The following is a 21,330-nucleotide window of genomic DNA, read 5'->3' on the forward strand; positions in this document are numbered from 1 at the left end:
CACACAGAAGCTTCAGGTAATTATTTTTATAGAAAACCCGTGACTTGCCTAGCAAAATAATGAGGGTGGACTCGTAAGAGACCATGGAGCTGATTTATTCCGTTTGGTGAGAGCAGACCTTTGGGATCCCAAGTTTGTCGTATACTCTCGTGGTAGGAAGACTGTGATCACATTAGAATTGCTTTGACTTTGATTATATGAACACCCGGAATGGGTGGAGGTACGATCCTGGCAGTCTGGAGGGCAAACGTGGCCCTGATCATCAACGGCCTCTGTTATTTTGCAGGACTATGTGGTTTAGAAGTTGGTTCGAGTCGGGAGGTTTATTTTCTTCAGCAAAAACAAGAATCATTTAAGACTTAGGTTAGTAAATCTCCTTCTTTAGGCCAGTGAACTGGCATCGCTGATAGATATTTGAGGAGAGCACTGTCAAGACAGAATAATATAATTGCTCTATAGCCTAATTTGATTATATTTAATTAGAGATAAAAAAGCAAGTATGTTAGAGTCTTACAGGTCTGTTCATTAAATTGCTGTTGACTTTTTTCATTGACATTCCATAAATGGCAAAGTTAAGGTTAACAGTATAAATAGGGGTGCTGAGGATTATGAAAGGGGAACCCATGCAATTAAAAAAAATGGCTTACATAACCTGATATCATAATAGACAGAATATTTATTTAACTTGCAGTAAATTGACACACCTCTAGACAGAGACAATTATGACTGACTGTAAAACATCTGACAGAACCAATTATGACTGACTGTTGTTTGCTACCTTTGCACAGAAATAAATGAAACACAGATATTTGGAACAGAGACTGCTGCCTGTGTGTCTAAGCTTGCTGTAATTAAAATACAATAACCAGTAGGCGACGTAAAAAATTCAGTAGCTAATTTAGTATGTTCTTTAACTCTTTAAATAAAAGTGTGAGGGAGACACGATGCTGTACATAAATGATACTCACTGGCTTTTTTTTTGCATTCCCAGATAAACCAACATTTTGGCACTGTGCTCATAGGCACCTACATTGTTTCTCACATACCCAGTGCAGATACACGCACACAAATACAAAGGAATGTGAATATATTTTTACTTCTCCCTCTGAAGAGCAGGCTATCAACAGAATAATCAGGGGGAGAGAGTTTAATAATATGACACAGTTCGGTTGTCCAATCAGTAGGAGAAAAAACAGAAGACTTTCACCGAGCCACATCTTAGGGAATCCAAGAACAAAAGTTCTTGATCCTGACTATCAGGTTATTCGGTGTCATTTTAATAGGAACGAACAGAAACTGCAGTAAATGGAAAACACATGGGCAGGTATAGATAATCTCCAAATATTGCCATCCTTGCTTCCAGCATCAGTACAACAGTATGGGGTAAATGGATTTCAGGTACCTTTTACATTTTTTTTCCAAATAATATAAAAATATACTTCGATAGCTAAACAAGGACTTGGAAGGGGTGCTGATTTTGACAGGGACATCCAGAAGTTCAGACTGTGTTTTGTGAAGGGAACAAGGGAGCAGTTATGTTGAGGGGGAGAGAGCTAACTGCATGCTTGGTGATATGATTCTAAAATCTTTACCAGAGTCAGTGATTTATTAACTTCAGAGAATACAGTACCTGAATTTTAATTATATACAGTCAGAAATACGTCTTCCTTTTTTTTTTTTTTTTTATTTTTATTAAAATAATAGTATTTTTCACTTGTATATTTGTTTTGGTAGTATCTCTTGTATGGTCTGCATGTGTATAAATATATCTCTTTATGTATAGCCATATATGCATTCTGCAGCAGTGGTCGTCTTAAAAGATTGTTTGCCACTGAACTTGGATATTATTAAAACAATGATGGGGTGATAATAGGTATAGAACTATTTTGGAACATGACTGACTACTGAAAGGCAATTTCAGTCAGTTTGTATAGCTTAATTTTCAGAAGGCCTTAGGTGCATTATTGATTAAATTCTCGTTTAGGAAGAAAGTAGGAGCTTTTATATGCATCTCTAAGTTGGGTGGTATGGTAACTCGAAGGTATTGACTGGCTGTGTGATATACGACGGTCACAGTTGTCTTTTACTCAGAGGAGCACAGAGTGATGCTGGTTGTCATTCTTACTCTGCTGTGTGGCAGCGTAAATAGTCCCTTTCTAACCAACCTGGTGGGAAAAGTCAATATCCCATCAGCAAAGGAGGTAAACACATCAGGAGCTGTGTCCTCTCTCATCTTACCCTGCTCTGTATTACTACAGTTCTTTAAATCTCTTCTCCCCAGTCATCAGATGCACTTGTGTCATTCAAATGCATGGTGTGGCTGTGCTGCAGACACAGCCGCTGCCTGCCTCTCCTCCCGGAGCTCCCAGCTCCCATTCTCTTATAATTGAAACTTAAAATTGGCCTCATTACTTCAACGAGGCCCCTCATATTTCTCCTTTTTTTTTCAGTCCACCCTTTCCTGCTTGCCTCTACGAGGGTAATTGCATCTAAGAAATGTTTGAAGCATACTGCCAGAAAGGTTATTGAGTATAATTAAAGTTTAGATTTAATGGGGGGGGGCGACTAGGTGCTGTGTTAGTGGGGCGGCTGGAGCCTGAATTGGCGCTGTACGTGGATCTCTGTTTTTGTTCCCTACTTTCAGCCCTGGTTTATTGTTTGCCTCGTTGTTCTCATGATTAATGTGCCTTCCTGCTCTGTTCACATGTGCCAGCTGTTTCTGCGCATTGATACGTTTCACCTTGGTCCCTCCTGAGCTCCAGGAAGCTTTAAACTATTTTAGCCTAGTTTTGAGCTACGAGGATGGTATTTCCCACAGTTCCTTGGTATATAGAGGATGGTTTTGCTAACGTGTGAGCAGTGGCGAGTGAACCTACTTACTATATCATTTATCTTCTCATTCAAGCACTGGAACAGGCTGCCCAGGGAAGTGGTTGAGTCCCCATCTCTGGAGGTACTTAAAAGACGTGTAGATATGGCACTTAGGGACATGGTGTAGTGGTGGACCTGGTGATCTTAAAGGTCTTTTCCAACCTAAACGATTCTATGATTCTGTGATCTTGAAAACGCATAAACTAGTTAGTGCTGAATTTGTGGCAAAGTGGGTTTGGTATTTTTAAGGATCTGGTTCTTAAAATTTTCAAGGTTTGTTTAATTAAACCTACATTTAAATAATTTCAGGATCATTGAATGTGTTTATGCCATAGTGACTTCAGTCTGTTAATGAACAGATTCTTACAATCGAAGTTTTTATTGTATTTGTGGTGTAGTTTAAGGAAATTTTACTTCTGCTAATAGACGTAATGTCATTACTGTCTGGGTAATGCTGAGAATGTGGTATCTTCAGCTAGGCATCTTCCTCTGCCTACTGCCTGAAGCTGGCAATATAAATACCCCCAACTGAATGTGACAGTACAATACATACCTTCTTCACAAGGATGCATGAAAGGTGCTTACCAAAGTGCTTTTAATCAACGTATTCGGTTACTCAAACCGGCATCGTTAATTTAAATTTTAATTTAATTTTTAAAGATTTGATAGCATCATGCAGAGCAATTGAGTTCAGTGGAACTTTGTGAATAACACGGGAAACCTAAGCAGGCAGCAGTTGCTCAGTAAAACATTACTGTTTGTATCGTATCCAGTAGTTAATCTGCTGAGCTCATCTAAAAACATCTGAGGCTCTGCAAAAATATTCGTGAATCCTCAGAGAGGAGGAATTCACAAAGCCAAAAATTGTAATAGCTATTTCTGTTCCCATGCCTCCCTTCCCTGCCGTCTCCACGTGTAGCAGTCCTTGACTTGGCTGCTGAGGCGAAGGTGCGTCCGAAGGGACGTCTTCATCTCAGTCACATTGCAGAAGTGATTCATCGCAGAAGTGAGTCATTTCTTCCCTCACACAGGTGGACTCAAAAAACCAGCGTGTCCCTCTCCTCCAAACCCTTCTCTTAAATAAACTCAGCTGTTCTAGAGACGGCTGGGTTTTCATCTTACCTTGTGCCCTCTAGTAAAAGCTGTTCGAGAGGGGATGGAGGCTCCTTTGTTACGTGTTCAAAGCGTGAGGAGGGCAGTACCAGCGTTGCAAAGGTGACGGGAAGAAATGCGACAACAGCTTTTAGAAAAAGCTGACGGGCAACAGAAGGATCCTGTTGGTTGCTCACAAGACACACGCTTACACTGTGCCTAAATAGCTTGAAAGCTCGACCTTTCAGTACCTGTGCTGTGCTCTCGTGGTTCTGCTTGACCTGGAGTCCCTGCAGCCTAACGGGGGGGAAACTGTCTGGGAGGGCACCTGGTTTTGCAATACCTCCTTCTTGTGTGCTCCGTAATGCAGACTGTCCAGCGCTGCCTCTTCCAAGGTGTAGCTGCAGACGCAGGCTTTCGGGTAGGAGCTGGTGTTTCTAGAACATGGAGTTGGTTGGAAAGGAGGAGTACAACTGCACCAGATCTGCGTCAAGTTGGCGTTGATGTGTATCAGTAGAATATTTTGCTCTTTTAGTCTTTGTCCACAGCCTTTGTAAAGCAAAAGTCGGAGAACCACCTAAATAAAATCCCTGGATTTTTTTTGCATGGCATAAAATTTAACAACAACAAACAAAATTAGAACAGTTTGGGCTTCGCTGCTGAAATATGTACAAACTCAGGCGCGTGCCCTTGAGTTTGCGCACACACAAACAAACAAGTGACTAAATGTCTTGCACTCCAGACATTTCTTCACAGGTATCATTGATCAAGCATTTGGGAACGCCTCTCTTCATTCATGTGTCAGGTGAACCTGATGCCTCCTGGTTGAGATACCGGGCATCTTCTCTCCATTTTAGGGTAGGGTAGCATGGAATTTCCCCTGTTGGTGCTACTGCCCTTTTCCTTCCAACGCCTCCGTAGTGAGCGTCAGGATTCGCATCCTGCCCACGAGGTGCACGTGAGAAGGCACGAGACGGGTGATAAGTCTGCCCCAGGTTGTGCCAGTATTAGCAGCAGCAGGGACGAGAGAAGCGAAGCCTGGTTTCCTTCACTTCTGAAGCCAGGCTCGGGCAGGATCTCTCCCTGCTTCAGACCCCCGGGGACTCTGAGTAGTTCTCACTAAGTTAAGGCACCTGCTCATTTTAAATGAGATCCTTTCAGAGCCAGCCCTGCTATCGCTTATTTTCTCTGCTGTGACTTAGTGAACCCCCATTTCGCTCCAGTTAGCCCACAGGACCGGTGCTTCTTGCCAGCTCCTGGCAGGAGCCGCTGCCCCCGCGCTGGTGGGGCTGAGGGAGCCTCAGCCTTGCCGCCGCGGGCAGGCTCAACGCGGCCTCTAGCCCGGCTGGTACAGCGCTGCGGCCGGGGAGGCAGGGGGAGGGCCGCAGAAGCTGGGAGAGCTTCCCGTAAATGACATCTTTGCTAGCTGCGACATTCACCTCGTTTTAAAATGCCATGGTTCGCAGCAGTAGTGAATGCAAAAGTACTGTCTGTGTGCGTCTCTTAATATTTCTCTGTTGTTTTTTTTTTTCTTTGTTCTTTTAGAGTATTCGAAGAAGACACTCAGGAAGGAAGTCTCTGAGGCCTACAAAAGACTGAAGAGCACCGTAGACAAATGTCTGTCCATGAGTGGCTACTCAGAAGTGAACCTCAGCAAACTCTTTACCGTCAGCATAGGAAGATCTGCGGGAGAGTCCAATAATGAAAGACAGTGATTGATTAAACATGGAGGGAGACGAGAGGCTAGTTCCTTGTTTAAGAGTAATGGTCTCTTAAGCAATACGCTATTTCAGTATGCACAATGATGTTTTAATAATCTTGTCTCTTCGGAGGAGGAAAAACGGAAGATGAAAACGGGATGTATGATTCACGTGGACGTGAAATATTTGAGGTGTTTTTATCTTCTGTTCTTTTCTTCATTGCAAAGCCAGGGCTATTAAAATACGGAGTAGTTGATTTTTGCAATATATTTTGTTGTGTATTTAGACCTATGAGGGAAAAGGGGGTGGGGGAATTGCTGCTTTAATTGGATAATTCCCAGTGAGAGTTGCTGGAATGTAAGTGATCCTAGACTTTGCTCCAGGGTATTTAGTAGAGGTGCTCTCAGGAAGAGAGGTTAGTAGAGGTCTCAGTAGGAGCACTAATGTTTTGCCTTTTCACAGTTTATCTTCTTCCTGATCATAAACATACCAATTAAAAACAATACCAAACCTAAATGCCTTTAAATGTCCTAATACCTTCTGAACGGAGGTAGGGACACTTTACTTTCAAATTTATTCGAGGTAAAGAACAACTGAAAGCTGGAGGTGCTAAAAATAGGGGCCAGGTTTTTATTAAGAGTCTTTCCGTGCGTCTTTAAGCATCATATTTTGCCACGTTGGAAATGTCTATGTGGATCTAAAGACGTGCACATGTACAAAACCTGTTCCGTGCATACCCAGGATATAAATGTATTCCATTTCTTTCTGTGCAAAGTATTTGAAAGTAAGCAATCGATAAGGAAAAATATGTTTGGGATGGCATTGTAACCAATAACGGGGGAAGGGAAAGCCGAGAATCATTGTTGCTGTTCTGTAATAATTACTGCATTGGAGGTTTTAAAGGTTTTATAAACAAATTGTATTTTTCATTTACTGTTAATAAAATGACAAGCAGATATGACAAGAAAAGAGCGTACATGCTTTTGTACACAAAATATTGTTGTACTCATGTTTGCTGTTAAGTTTGCAATGTGATATATTAATGTAAGGTTATAAAAATGTTCTTTTAAATCTTTAACAGTATAAAATGTAAAGTTTTCCTAACACTTGAAGGAAAAAAATAAAGTTTTCTAGCAAAAGAGAAGTTGATTCGATCATCTGACTGTTGAAAATACTCCACGCGAGGTCGTATTGCTCCAGGCTTTTCCCGGCCTTACGGACGCGCTCGTGTGTCCGTTCTCAGGATGGCCGGCCGTTAACAAAGGGAGCTTGAAGAAAAAGTAAGAGCATCAGCACGAAGGTGTTGGGCGCCGAAGGGATACGTCCGTCTGTTTGCGTTAGAGTACTTCATGGCGTTCATTTGTCCCTAAAGCAGCACGGGAAGATGCTGTCTGTCAGTCTGGGTGACGTCTGTTCGAATAGGCCTAAATACACGGTCATCTTCTGAGCAAAGGGCTTTTGGGGGGGCTAAATCCTTTCACTTTTACTCACATCGAGTCACAGTGCACGGGAGACGGAACCTGGTCGATGCCTGGTTTTGTGCTGGTGGGGTCCCACCCCGGCGAGCTACCGCTCCTTCCCGGCGACGGCAAAGAGACTTGGTTTGGGGGCCGGGCTGGGAGAGAAGGTGTTGCTGCCCAGGTGCCACGGTGGTGTCGCGGCTCTTGGAAAGATCCTGGTGTCCTCTAATTTCACGCAGGTTTTTGGTTTTTTTTTAGCTTTTTCGTGTCCAACCCAATTAGGATTATGAAGATATTACTGATATTAACGGGGTAGAATGCCTTAGGAAAGTGAAAAGTGTGACCTTCTCCTCCAAACGTGAGGTATAGACATAAAATGGATAGTTACGGCATAACCTGACCCCGTGGCACTTGTATGTATCTGTATAATTACAGCTGAAGAGCCTGTTAATTTGCAAGTTTAGGGATGTTTAGATTAAACGAGAGCGTTGTGGAACGACTGCGCAGGGCGCAGCAGCGCGCGGCCCAGCGCCGGGCTGGGGGCAGCGCCGCTCCCCCAAATCCCGCGGCCCCCCGCAACCCCGGCCGGGGGGGGGGGGAGGTCGGAAATGAGGGCTTTCACCCCGAATTCAGGCGGGTTTTGATTCCTCCCAGCAGAGTTGCTCAGACCAGAGCTGAAGTCTTGGCAAGGAGTGAACTGAATTCCCCCCCCTCCTCCCCCCGTCTCTAATCAGCTCCGGGCAGCCTGCCTCTTCTTGGCCCCGGAGAAAGGCTGGGAAACGCGAAGTCATCTTTATAGCATTTAATATTAAATGGAGCCGGTAAATGCAGCGCTGTAAATAATTTGGGGAAGATTGAAGTCCGGGAGGTTTGCGTTTGGAGACCGATCTGGCTCCAGCCGCCTTCCCTTCCCTCCTCTCGTCCCTCATCCCTGCCACCCCCCCCAGCGCTGTTAAAATTAAGGTTTGTGTTTATTTGTACGCCTTTGCAGCTGGGGACGAGGCGGTGGCCGGGGCTCGCTGGTGAGCTGCGGGGTGCGGGACCCCGGCCCCTCCGCCGCGGCCCCGGCCCCGGCCCCGGCCCCGGCCCCCGCCGCCCGCCGCCGCCGCCGCTTCCCGGGCGCCGGACCGGAGCCCGGCTTCCCCTTCGCACCCTTCCCCGGCCGCCGCCGAGCACCTTAAATGGGCCTTAATTGAAGAGTTCTCCCGCACCCTCCTTATAGCAGTTTAATAGATTAACTCATCTGTGCCAGCTTCAAATTTCAGATTAAAATTCCTTCATCCCGAAGGCAGCATTATCAGGTTGTTGGAGGCTGTTTTCAAACCTTGGTTTTGAATAGCAGCGGCTCTGCATTAATTTAACCACTAAGCTAATAAGTAGGTTTCGTTTTGTTATGCTAAGCTTTATTGCTTTTCTTTTGATCAGAATGGTGTTGTTGAGCAAAGCAGCAGACAAGGCATTCTTTGATGAGGGAATTAGCGCTCTATTCTCCCTCTATTATTCATAGCACAGTGGAATATGTAAGTACCTGAGGGTGTCAAAGGAGAGCAGGCTCTATTGCAAAGTGTTCGCCTTGTTTCTCTCAATAGCTGACTATGAGATGATAAACCGCTTAATACACTGCACTAATTGGATGAGAGCAAAAAGAGATGGGAATTAAGGCACGGCGAAAGGAGAAAGTGCTACCAGCCTTCATTCACTCTTTCAGCACTTTAGCAGCACCAAAGGAGGCACAAGCTTTCTATAAGCAGACTAGGGGTTTTGTGCGGAGATAAAATGAACCTGTTAGTGGATTCAAGTAATACACTAATTATTGCACAGTATAAATACCACTACTGGTTTTATAACACGGAGGTAAACTTCTTTTGAGAAGGTTATAGGATTGCTTGGCAGCAGTATAGATCCTAATAAGGGACCAGAGTAATAACCCCCTGGATTAACAAAATTGCTGCTTGCAGAAGTATGATTCGGGCTTTTACGAAGATTTCAGCGGAATGAATAAAAATGACTGAATGACATTTCTTAATGCGTAATGGCTTGATAATGATTCCCTTTTCTTTAAGGCAAAAATGTATATTTCAGCCTGCACTGTTAATAACGTCCAGGGAACAAGCCTTATTTTTCCCATAAAATTTTTTCGCGCCTATGGAGGGTTTTAGCACTCAAAAATACGGCTGGGGGCGGGCGGGTGGGGGGGTGAAGCGCCGTGGGTGGAAGGGGGGAGCCGCGGGAAGGGTCGCGGCCGGCTCCCACGCGCGGTGGCCGCTCCGGCGGCGCGGCCCGGCCGGCGGCTCCCGGAGCCGGGGCCGCCCCCGGCAGCGGCCCGGCGGGGCGGGACGGGACCCGACCGGACGCGACGGGGCGGACCGGCCCCCTCGGGGGGCTCGGCTGGCCGCGGGGGGCCGGGGCCTCCCCCGGTACCCCGCTGCCGTTGTGGAGCGACGGCGCGATTAGACAAAATCATCCCAGAAAATCCACACACACAGCCCCGCCCCAACCCCACGATCGCGCTCGGGCGGCCCGGCCCGGCCCGGCCCCACGCCCGCTGCCCTCGGGGGGTCGGGGCCGGGCGGGGGGCCCGGGGCCCGTCGAGGCCGGGGAAGGGGCACCGGGTTTGCCGCTGCGGGGGCTTTCACGCGTTTCTGCTCCGTGGAAGAGGCAGACGAGAGCGCTGCGTCCAAAAACAAGAAAAAAAAACCCAAAACACAAAACAAAACCGGGGGGAAATTAAGGAAAGGGGGAAACCCCGGCAGTTCACCCCCGGCAGAAGGGGGGGCAGAGGCAAGAAACAGGCGCGGGGGAACGTTCCTGCCCCCCGGGCGGGACGGAGGGGTGCGGGGGGTTAAGCCAAGCGCTCCCCCAAATGCTCCCGTATCTCCCCCGCCCCCGGCTGCCGGCAGCGGCGGAGACCGGGGCTGCGTGGGGCGGCTCCCCGCGGTGCGGGGTGGCCGCTGCCGCGGGGCGACCCCGGCCCCCTCCTCGGCAGCGCCCGGGGGGCCACGACCCAGCGCCCACGGCGGAGCGCGGGCGGGTGCAGCCGTGGGTGCCCCCCCGGCCCCCGCGATCCGCAAATCCCCTTGCAAACGGGGCCGCCGGCACCTCGTCCTCCACCCCCCCCCCCAAGCTCTGGCAATCGCCCCCGGCCAAGCGACCCGCGCCCCCCCGAACCCCGGGGGGTTCCCCGGCGGCGGGGGGTGGCGGAGCGCAGCCCCCGGCCGCCCCCGGCCCCGGCGCCCGCAGCGCGGCGCAGGCGGCCCCGCAGCCCCCGCAAGGACCGGGCTTTTTGCCCTTTTTTTTTTTTTTTTCTTTTGTTCCTTTTTTTTTTTTTGTTAAACATATATTTTTGTTTATTTTCTGAACGTGGCACTTCTCCACCGGATAGCAAGGAAAAGTGTTAACAATAACGACATTACACGAAAAAGTACTGTACCATCGCCTCTTGAGGGTTTCAGAAACCTCTACAGTTAATAAGTTAAATAAAGGGTTTGTACATAAATATTTGTCTAGGAACCCTATTATATCTATAACACAGTAAGAATCTACAGAATGACAAACTTTTACAACACTACACTGAGTGCAATTGTTTTATAACATTTCAAATATACAAAGCTCTGTTCTTTTTTATAACAATGGTATGTACAGAATCAATAATCACAGTTTAGTGACTTAAACAGTCCATATTCTAGCAGTGTATTTCCCTTTGGTTTGATATAAAAACCTTGGTTGGTGTAGTGATAAAGAATATAACAAGAAAAAGATATACCCTTTCCCTTAAGTGCACTGGTTATCTTACAGCATCGCATGTACTTTCAGCCTGCACTGGCAGCATCCTTGGGTAGCGTACGCAGCTCGCTGCAGCAACACGTAAAATAGTTCTCCAGTGCTCCTAACAGACCAACTTCACATCGGAGGATGTTATTTTAAGAAGATGTGGGTAGCTTTCCCCCCTCCCTTTGCTTTTCTTTCCTTTTTTTTTTTTTTCTTTCTTAATTACATTTCTATTTGTTTCTTCCTTTTTTTTTTCTTGCCAGATAAACAGAAGGAAAAATATTTAGTGTACGTAACGCTAATATATAATAGCTTTTATTAGGGCTTTTTTTTTTTTTCTTTCTCTTTTTTCCCCCTTAATGCTCAGCGAGGAAACGAACAGGTCGTACATTTCAGAAATGTACCAGCCAAGGAGTTACTTATTCCGGAGCTTGCAAGTGTCAGTTCTCTCCGTCTGAGGGCTGGCACGGAAGGCGCTCGCTGTCTCCAAGCGCCTAACCCGACAACCTACCCCAGTCTCAGCTGCTGGTCCTCTTTTTTTTTAAATTATTATTATTATTATATTTATTTTCCCCCCGTTTGGTCTTGATTGGTGCTGTCTGAGGTGACCTTTACTTATTCGTCTGTTCTCTCCTCTCTTCTCTCCCTCTCCCTTTCCTCTCCCCCCTAGAAAAACCAGCCCGAACCCCGCGGACGGCGGCCGTCCCTTAGCACACCTCTTTCCCCGTGCTGTTCCCGGGGAGGATGTTGAGCTGGGTGAGCTGGGCGGCGTGCTCCTTGGCCTTCAGCCGCAGGGCGGCGATGCTGGAGGCCCGCCGGTCGGCGGCGGCGCTGGCCGGGTCCCCCAGCCCCGCCGAGCCCACCGCGCCCTCGGCGGCCGGCGCCGGCTGCCGCAGCAGGGCCGCGGCGCTGGAGGCGCTGCCCAGGGGGGCCATGGTGGAAAAGAGCCTGCAAGGGAAGCAGAGACGCCCGTCACCGCCGCGCCGGGCCCGCACCGGCTCCGCTCGCCTCCTTCCCGCCAGGCGGGGACGCGGCGGGGGGGGCAAAGACACGACGGGGAAAACAAACGACGCTGGAGGGCAAAAGATTTGGGGGCCAAAAAAAATGTAAAAAAAAAACGGAGGGAAAAAAAGTCGCCGAGGCAGGTTCTCCCCGACTGCCGGGGCACAGCCGGCGGGGAGAGGCGCCGGGGGCTTTCTTCTCCTCAGCCGGCGCTCAAAAATACGGGGAAACCCCCGGTCCTGCGGAGGCTGCGCGCGCCCCGTCCAGCAACGGGGCCCCTTCCCCCGCCGCCCGCCCCGCGGGCCGGGCCCTGCGCCCCGCTGCGCGCCCCGACGGGGCGGCCCCGGCCCCGGGAGCGGCCTCCGCCCGGGGCTCCCCCGCTGCGGCCGCGGGCGCTCAGCGTGGCAGCGCGCAGGGACGGGGCGCGGCGCCCGCGGAGGCTCGCCCCGGCAGCAGCCTCCCGAAGCTGCTCCCACCCACTCGTGCCCGCGGCTAAAAATCTGCCCGTGCCGGACCCCACGGGCGCGGCGCGGCGGGCGGTGCTGACGGCGCCCGGGAGGCCGCGGCTGCAGCTCGTCCCGCACGGCCGAAGCGCAGCAGAACCCCGAGCGAAGCAGAGGCCGCCTGTGCACGCAGGGCAACCCACGCCTGTTTATTTTCTGCGTGGGGGCACCGGTTTCCGCCCGACCCGTGGGGACCCTGCTCCGTCCTTGCCCCCCGCGCGGGCTGCGCAGCCCCGCGGCGACGCCCGGGCTCCCCGCAAACGCCGCCGCCGCCGCCCACGGCCGCGGTGCCCGGGGACCGGCCGCCCCCACGGGGGACCCGCCTGACCCGCGGCGGGGGGGGCGGGGGGCGGGCGTGAGAGCCGCCCTCGCCCAATGGGAGGCTGGGGCGGAAGCACGTGACCCGCGCGGCGCCCAATCGGCGCCGGCCGCCGGCGCTCCAAGTTCGAACGCCGAGGCGGCCCGCGCGAGACGGGTCCCGCGTGGGGCCGGGCCGAGGCGCGATCGGCGGCCCCGGGCGGCGCGGGCTGGGTCCCCACGGGCGACCGCGGCCGGGGCGGCCCCGAGGCGCCGCGCTGCGGCCCCGGCCGGTGCCCGGCGGCCGTCGCCCCCCTTCCCCGCCCCCCCCCCCTGGTCCCCCGAGGCGCCGTTTCACGCGTGGGCGGGCGGTACCTGCCGAAGGCGGGGCTGATGAAGGCGGGGTGGCGGAACACGGCGGCGCCCAGGAAGGTGCCGAGGCCGAGCGGGGTCCCGCCGGGGGGCAGCGCCGCGGAGCCGGGGGGCGGCGGCGGCAGGCTGGGGAAGGCGGCGGCCGCGGCGGCGGCGGCGGCGGCGGTCCAGGCGGAGTCTAGAGCTGGGTGATGAGGAGGGAAAGGACTAGCATCAAGGTATGGACTGAGGGGGTGAGTTGCTGACAGGGGACCAGGGAAAGGCAAACCTGGGGGGTGTGTCTGAGCCCCAGCCTTTTCCCTCTTCCGCCACTTAGCCCTACGGTTCTGGAACCATACCTGAAAGCCAAAAGAAAAACCGGTTTTAATACGCCGGCCCGCGCCCGCGGCGGGGCGAGCCCCGCGGGAACCACGCACCGGCCCGACGGCGCCGGCTCCTCCGCCGCGCCCCGCGGGCTGCCGGTGGGCTCCCCCCGAGGGGGCGGCCCGGGGGGGCCACGCGTGTCAGCGCCGCGCTGCAGCCCCGGGCGGTGCCGGCCGACCCACCGCGGGGGCCCGCACGCCGCTTTCGCTGGGGGCCCCGACACTTTACCCGCCCCCCCCCGCCCCGTTTGCCGGCGGCCCGGGGCTGCGGGCAGCTGCCGGCGCAGGGACGCTGGGCAGCAGCGCTCTCGCTGCGCTGGAACAGCGGGAAAATGATTTCCCCGTGGGACTGTGCGGGTTTTGAGCCCGCACGCAGACCCACACGGGCAGCTGCGCGGCTTCTTTCGCCGAAGGGAATTATTTACAAATGATGTCGTTTGGGGATCATGGACTTTTGGGTTTTTTTTGGTTTTTTTTTTTTTTTTTTCCTTCTCCCCCTTCAGATTTAGAGCGAGGAAAAAAAATCGTGATTTCACTAGCGTCTGAAACGAAGAAATAATTTGCGAGGCAACCAAAGCCACGTTTTGCGAGGCAACCAAATCTACGTTTCCAGGCTGCCCTTTTAAGATCTATTTTACGCAAGTTGGTTAGGACGCCGCGGCACCGCCGTCCCTTGCCTCTTCTCCCCCTCCCACAAAGCAAAAATCGTGCGCTTTAAAACGGGAGAGAGGTAGAGGAAAAAAAACACTAAAATACCGCATTTCAAAGGAAAAGAAAATGTTCACTTAATAGCCAAGTGCGAGGCATCACACGCACCTAAGGAGAGAGACACGCATTTGTCAAATTTTTCGGGCTGGCGTGGGCTGAGTTTTCCCCGTTAGGCTCGGCTTTGTAAGGTCAGCGTGAGATGCCTGCTCTCCGGGCCCCGCGGTGCGGCTGCCGAGCGAGAGCCCGTCCCCACGTCTGGGCACCCACGCGGGAGGAGGCACGGCGGCCGCGGGGAAGCCGCAGCCCGGCACGGGGGGAGCCGCGCTCCCAGCTAAAACTCAATTAGCAAGCTGTCCTCGCTGCAATTCCCCCTTATTGAATTAATAAGTCTGAGTACACCCAAAGGTAAACGGAGGGACTCTCATAATTCATATTCCCTTAATTACATCTTCTCCCGTGAATAGCGGGGAGAGAAAGGGGGTGTCGTTCTTTTTTAAAAGTTATTTAACTTTCCCACGACTTGTTCCCCTGAGCTGAAAATACTGATTTGCTGTCACATCTCTGTTTGACAATGGAGAAATGTGTCAACAGAAAGGAGGGGACAAATCTCATCATTAGCCCCTCTAATGCAAGAAGCTGTTGTGTATTAAATGAGCCATATGGAATTTATTATGCTTTATCAGCGCCCGATTTTAACTGTAAAGTGATTTGCTCAGCTTCAAACCCAGAGACATCTGTTTTCTGTTGGCAATCAGGGCATCCCAATGTTTATCGTCTCTTTGGTTATGAGACCCGGGTTGGGAAATGCACTCTGGTATGGGGCGGCAAACACCTTTAATAGCATTGCACTCACTCACTATTAGATCAATGCAGGCTTATTGCTATCAAAAATGGGAAATCAAATAGCATTAGCCAGCTCCTTGTGCAGGCGGGGAGGAAATCAAACAACATTTCGCCTTCAAATGGCCCTGTTTGTTCTAGCACTAAGTGGGCTTTTATGAAGCCCGATTGGAGATTTGATGGCAGCCAAATACCCGGCTTGCGGCCGAGCGGGTCTCGCTAACAACCCAAGCCCCGCGGGGCCCCCGCCGTTTAATCCCGCGGGGTTTCGCCAGCCGATGCCTCGGCCCTGCCGGGGCCGGGGGGGGGCCGCCGGGGACACCCCCACCCCCCCGCCCCGGGCGCCGCCGAGGGACGCCCCGGCCCCGGCCCCGCCGCCGCCGCCACTCACCTGCACTCGGGCTTCGGTCAGATCGAGCCTCATGGCCAGCTCCTCCCTGGGGGAGACACAGACCCCGCCGTCAGCCCGGGGCGCCCCGAGCCGCCCCCCAGGCCCGAAATCCCGCTGCCCGGGGCGGGGGGGGGGAGCAGGGCCGGGCGGACACCGCCTGCCGCCGCCCTCAGCCCGGCTCCGGGGCGCCGAGCCGGCCGCCCGTCGGGACTCCCGAGTGTTGGCACCCCCCGCTCCCCCAATTCCGCCGGTCCCCGCCGCGACCGCGGCGCAGGGGGACGGCAGCCCAGCCGCCACACGCCGCCGTTTGCATCGCCACAATTAAGGCAAATCGGAATCGACGAAAGGCGTTAGAAAACCGCTCGTCAGCTCCGCTCCCCGAAGAGGAGCGCGCCCGGCTCAGCCGCGGCCCCTCCGCCGCCCCCGCAGCCCCGCGCCGCTCGGGGACGGGCAGCCCCGGAGGAAAAGCCAACGCCGTAAAAACACCAACCAAGAAAAAGCGCGATGTGTTCGTACACAGCCCCGGGCCGCCGCTGCCGGGGCCGGGGGGCGCCCCGAGGTGAGGCCCCGCGGGCGATGCCCCGCACCCAGGGCGGGGGAACAAAACGGCCTCGCGGACCCCCCCTCGCCAGCCCCCCCGGTAAAACAAACGAGAGACCGGGGGGGGTCTCCTTGATCGAAAAGTGCGGGATTTGGGGGCTCAACCCTCCTCTGGGCTAAAGGCGGGGGGGCGGGTGTTGTCGGGCAGGGGCAGGCGGCTCTGCCTCGCTCCCTGCCTGCCCTTCCCGCGGAGGAGCCGCCGGCCAGAGCCGCCGCCGCGGGGCTCTCGTTTTCGAGGGGAAAACGCCCGCGAAATTGCGGGCAGAGCCGGGCCGGGCCCCGCCGGGCCCCTCGGGGGCAGCTCCGGGCAGCGAGGGGCCCCGACGTGCCGGGCCGGTATTTTTAGGCAGCGGCGCTTTGATCTCTGGCCCTGCCGGGGCTTCCCCGGGCCGGGCCGGGGTCCAGCCCCACGGGGAGCGCGTAACCGATCCCGGCGGCGGCCGCGGAGAGGGCGAAGGAGGGCAGCGGGTAAAAATAGCCCCCGGCGGCGGCCTCCCGGCGGGCCTGCCCGGCGCTGCCGGCCCCGGGTCCCCCCGGGAGCCCGGACCGGCTCCCCATCCCCTCCCAGCCCGGGGGTGCCCGCGGCAGGATTCACCCCGGGGGGGCGGTTTGGAGGCGGGGGTGCAGCACACCGCCGCCCCGTCCCGTCCCATCCCATCCCCCCGGGGCTCGCCCGCTCCGCGCTCGGCCGGGGCCCCGGCGCCGGTACCTGGTGAAGACGTCGGGGTAGTGGGTTTTCTGGAAGGCCCTCTCCAGCTCCTCCAGCTGGTAGCTGGTGAAGGTGGTGCGGTAGCGGCGCTGCTTCCTCTTGAGCAGCCCCTCCTCGGAGTCACTGCCGGCCGAGAGGCAGACGCTCTCCTCGCCGTCCTTGCCCTCGCCGTCCTCGGGGTGCAGCAGCAGCTCCTCCTTGGGGGACAGATCCCCGCCCTCCGCCCCGGGGGCCGCGGCGGCGCCCCGGCGGGCCTCCTTCAGCAGCCCCCCGCCGTCCTCGCCCAGCAGCTCCTCCTCCTCGTCGTCCTCCAGCTCCTCTTCCTCCTCGTCCTCCTCCTCCAGCATCTCTTCGTCGTCCTCCTCCTCCTCCTCCTCGGCGGCCGGCGCGGCGGGGCCCGGCCGCTCCTCGACGTGTGCGGCGGGGCTGCCCAGCTCGTCCCGGGCGGGCGGCGGAGCCACGAAGGGCGCGTTTTCGCGGTAGCTCTTGCTGCGGCTGATGCTGACCTGGGGGGCCTGGCTGATCTTCAGCGTGTCCCACGGGGCGGCGGCGGGCACCGGGCCGGCGCCCCCCTCCGGCCGCCCCTCCGGCCGGTCCCCCCGCGGACCCGCCGTCCCCGGCGGCAGCAGCCGGCCCCCGCCCGGCCCGTAGAGCCGGCGCAGTTTGGGGGGCAGGTGCAGCTCGGCCGGCTCGAAGGGGGGGCTGCCCTTGGGGGACCCTGCGCCGGGAAGGAGCGGGGGGGCAGGGAGGCGGCCGCAGCAGTCGGCCAGGCGTGGGGGGAGAGGGGTGCGGAGGGAAGAGAAAAAGGGGGGGGGGGGGGGAGAGAAAGAGAGACACGGTCAGTGGGATCAGCGCGAAGAGCCCGGCTGGGCAAGACCCCAGCCCCGCAGCCCCCCTTCGGGCCCCGTTTTCCACCCCGCACCAAGACAAGAGCCCCCCGCCCCGTACCCTCAGACCGGCCCCCGCCCGCCTCGCTGCTCCCGCTGCGGGAAGAAATCCCTCCCGGCCGCAGGGCCCGGCCCGGCGCCCGCTCAGCGGCGGGACAGGCGCCGGGGGGCTCGGGCAGCCCCGGGCCTGCGCCGGCGCCTCCCGGGCAGCGGCCACCGCCGGGCCCCGTTCCGCACGGCGGGGCTGCGCGGGGACACGGCGGGCAGCACCGGTCCCGCTGCCCCTGCCCGGCGGCCCGGGGCTCCTCCGCTTTTTTTTTTTGTTGTTGCTTTTTTTGTTTCTCCTCTCCCATCGTCTCCCCTCGCCCCCCAAGTTTCCTTTTGGCTTTGGAGGAAAGAAACCCGCCGGGCTGGGAACGCCAGGGAAGCGGGCGGGACGCCGTCCGTGGGAGCTGCCCGGTCCGGCTCCCCGCGGCCCCGGGGGGGCTGCTCCCAACTTCGGGCCGGCGGCGGCGGCTGCCGGCGCCCCGTTATTGCCGCCCTGCCCGCCGCCGGGCGCGGCCCCCGCCTCGCTCGCCCAGATCCGTTACGGGTTTCGGGCGATCGGGCGAGCCCTTCCCCGCACGGATTTGTTCCAGGTTAAAAAAAAATTACATGTATATCGAAAGCCGGAGCAACCTAACGCGGCGGCAGTCGACCTCCACGGGATTAACCGGGCTGAATTTCGGGCAGGGCTCTGGCCGCGCTCCCCGGCAGCGCAGCAGCCGCCGGCGGGCAGGGTAACGGGGCATCGGCGGCCGCGGCTCCGAGGCGGCGCGGGGCCGGGGAGCGGGGCCGGGGAGCGGGGCCGGGGCCGAGCCGCGGGGCCAGGGGGGGACGCAGCCGGCCCTGCCCTGCCCGACGCCGGGGAAACGGAGCGGGGCGGGCGGCGGCGGGGCTTACCTTGCGCGGCCTTGTCGGTGTCGGGGCGGGCGGCGATGGCGGGCAGGCTGGGCGCGGCGCCCAGCAGCCGCACCTTGCAGGGGCTCCGCCGGCCCAGGATGCTGTCGATGCAGTAGGAGGACAGCAAAGTTGGCGATTTACTTTTGCACTCGGGGCGCTCGGCGCAGCTCTCCTCCGGGTAGGGGCCGCTCATGGCGGCGGCGGGGCCGTGGGGCCGGGGCGGCGGCGCGGACGCCCCCGCGGCGCTGCCCTGTGCGGCGGGACGCCCGTCACGGGGGGAGTGAGCGGCGGCCGCGGCGCTCTTGAGTCCCCTCGGCTCCACGTGCGGGCAGCCGCCCCCTGATTGGCTCTCGCCGGAGGCCGGGCGGCCGCCGACAGACGGCGCCCGGCAAACCCCGGCTCGGACCGCCCCGGATCGGCGCCCGCCCCGAGCCCCGGCGCTGCGCCCCCCTCCCGCCCCGCCCCGCCCCGCCCCGCCGCGCCCCTCCCGCCGGGCCCCGCCCCCGCGCACCGCGGCCGCTCGGGGGGGAGCCGCCGGGGCGGCCGGGATGGGCGGCGGCGGAGCACCCGCCCCACGCCGCGCCCCGGCCCGAACCCGGGGCGATGCCCGAGCGGGACGGGGCGGGCCCCGACGGCGGATCCGCGCCGGGTTTTCCCCCCGGCACCCCCCGCCCGGCGCTGCGCCGCGCGGCGCAGGGGCGCGCAGTGGCCGCGCTCGCTGCCGGCGTTTGAAAATCCCGGGCCCGCGGCCGCGGTTGTGCCGCCACAGGCGCCTGGGCGACGCCTTCGGGGCCAGGGCGCGGCGGGCCGCGGCGGAGCCGGGGGCGAGCGTCCCTCGGGCAGGGCAGGGCGCGCAGAGCGGCGCGGTGCCGGCCGGACCCCCCCGCCTGCCCCGTCCCGCTCCGCCTGCCCCCGCACGCACACCTCCCCTCCGCAGGCGCCTTCAACGCCGCTCCGGGGCCAGAAAATCTCCGAGGGTTTCTTATTCCCTGTCCTTTCCTCTCCCTGGCAGCGGTCACGTCCCGGGCAAGTTCAGGCTCCCTGCTCGGGCAGCTCGGGCTCAGTTTTGGTCAGCAGCCTGCGCGGCCCCCGCTCACGCACCCCTGCGCTCTGGTCCCGGACTGCCGCAAGCTCGGGCCCGTCGGAGGAACCGCTCCCGGCCCCCCGACGAACCCGGCCGCTCGCCCGGGTGATTGCGGGCCCCGAGCGCCGGAGGGGAGGCGGCCCCGTCTCCCCTCTTCGTGCCGCAATTCCCGTGCGCACCCCGCGTCTCCTCATGACTTAACCAGCGGGAATTAAGAGAAAAGAGCAGCAAGTGCCTGTGTGTGTCCGGGCGGGCGCGGGCACGACGCTGCCCTGGCGGTGCCCACGCCCGTGTGCGCACACGCACACTCAGGCACACGCTCCCGGGCTCTGTGGGTGCATGTCCCTGCGTGCCGTGCGGGGCCAAGCGTGACTCCCCGGGCCGTGCCCTCCCTGCGAGCGGGCCCCCGCAGGGCTCCTGCCCGTCCTTCCTCCCGCCTCGTTTCCCCCTGCGCCGGCGATGCCCGCGGCCAGGCGGGGAGCAGGGACCGCCCCGACGTGCGCGGCCGGCGGGCCCTGCGCTCCCGGCGGGGCGGCCGCAGCCCGGCCCGGCTGTGCAGGGTGCGCCTGGGCGGGGGAGGCAACGCTGCCGTTTGCCATCGCTGCTCGGCTCTCGGGAGCTTTTGCCATCGCCGGCGCGAGTAGCAATTAATTCATTAACTCGGTAACTAAAAAAAACCCCAAAACAACCACCAACCAAACAAAAAGAAACCCAAGAAGACAAGGAAGACCCACAGGCACCCTGGGGGAAGCTCGGCGCGCAGAGGAGCCGCCGCCTCTCTCTCGCCCCGGCCGTGCCGGGGTTCCCCCGCCGGGGCTTGCCCGGGAGCAGAGGCGCGGAGCCGCGGCGCGGCCGGGCCGGGAGCGGCGCTCCGGCAGCAGGGGAGGCCGGCCCGCGTCTGCCGGCCCGCTGCCTTGCCGGGTGCCGCCGCACCGGCAGTGGGAGAGCGGGGCCGGGTAGGGGCTGCCGCGCCGCCGGCCCGGGGAGGGGGGCCCCGAGCCCGCCGGGGCGCGGGCGGTCGCCGGAGGGGACGGGGGACCCTCGGCGCGGCGGCTGCGAGGGCTCCGGCAGCGGCGAGACCCGCCGGCGGCGGCCGGCCGTGCGAGCCGGGCTGCGGCGGGCGGGCGCCGGGGGCTGTCGGGGACGCGCGGAGCCCCGCCGCGGCCTTTCGGCCCGCTGCGTCGTGGTTTCACTCCCTCCCCGCCCCGTTCCCTCGCCCCTCCGTGCCCGGGCCGCGCCGGGCCCCCCCGGCCCCGCTGCCCCGCGCCCCGGCAGGCCCTGCCCGGGGGAGAGCGGCCCCGGCCCGGGGCGCGGGGAGGGCCGGCGGCGGTCCCGCTCGCGGGCGAGGATGCTTTGCGATGCGAGCTCGCCTCTGCCAAGTCACTTTGTTGTTTTATTTATTTTTTTAAACAAACTTTCATTCATTTATGGTCTCTCCCTCTCCTTTTTTTTTTTTCCCCCCCTTCCCCTGCAACCTGCTAATTTAACACTGGAGCGCGTTATTGCAGTGTTAGGGGGAGAAAACGAGAGAGAGAAAACAACAATACTGCAATGATCCAAATGATACAGTAGAATTATAGCAATTATAGTTCTGCTCGGAGAAGAAAACCTTGCTGAGCTCAGCCAAACAAACTGATGCCTTGCGCGGATAACAAGGCCGGGGACTGACAGCCGGTGCTGAGAGAGGCAGGAGGGCACAAACGGCAATATTTGCCTCTTTTCACTCCAGCCAGCCTCGATTA

General features: G+C 58.0%; 2 protein-coding genes across 2 annotated transcripts in view; one reads left to right on the top strand and one right to left on the bottom strand.

Annotated features, from left to right (window-relative positions):
• The window catches only part of POLA1 (DNA polymerase alpha 1, catalytic subunit), a 207,578-nt gene extending 200,876 nt beyond the window's left edge, over positions 1-6,702 (top strand). The window contains exon 37 of the mRNA XM_082335968.1: positions 5,509-6,702. Coding sequence (XP_082192094.1) covers positions 5,509-5,678 — 170 coding nt within the window. The 3' untranslated portion in view covers positions 5,679-6,702. The remainder of the gene's footprint in view (positions 1-5,508) is intronic.
• Positions 6,703-10,510: 3,808 nt separating this feature from the next.
• Positions 10,511-18,697, bottom strand: ARX (aristaless related homeobox; the record flags this gene model as incomplete). Its single annotated transcript, XM_082303962.1, has 5 exons — positions 10,511-11,839; positions 13,069-13,403; positions 15,367-15,412; positions 16,676-17,393; positions 18,505-18,697. The coding sequence occupies 5 exons, from the start codon at positions 18,695-18,697 to the stop codon at positions 11,599-11,601; spliced, it is 1,533 nt and encodes a 510-aa protein (XP_082160088.1). The 3' UTR covers positions 10,511-11,598.
• Positions 18,698-21,330: the final 2,633 nt, after the last annotated feature.

The sequence above is a fragment of the Platalea leucorodia genome (assembly GCF_965183815.1).
Source record: "Platalea leucorodia genome assembly, chromosome: 2".
NCBI classification, from domain to species: domain Eukaryota; kingdom Metazoa; phylum Chordata; class Aves; order Pelecaniformes; family Threskiornithidae; genus Platalea; species Platalea leucorodia.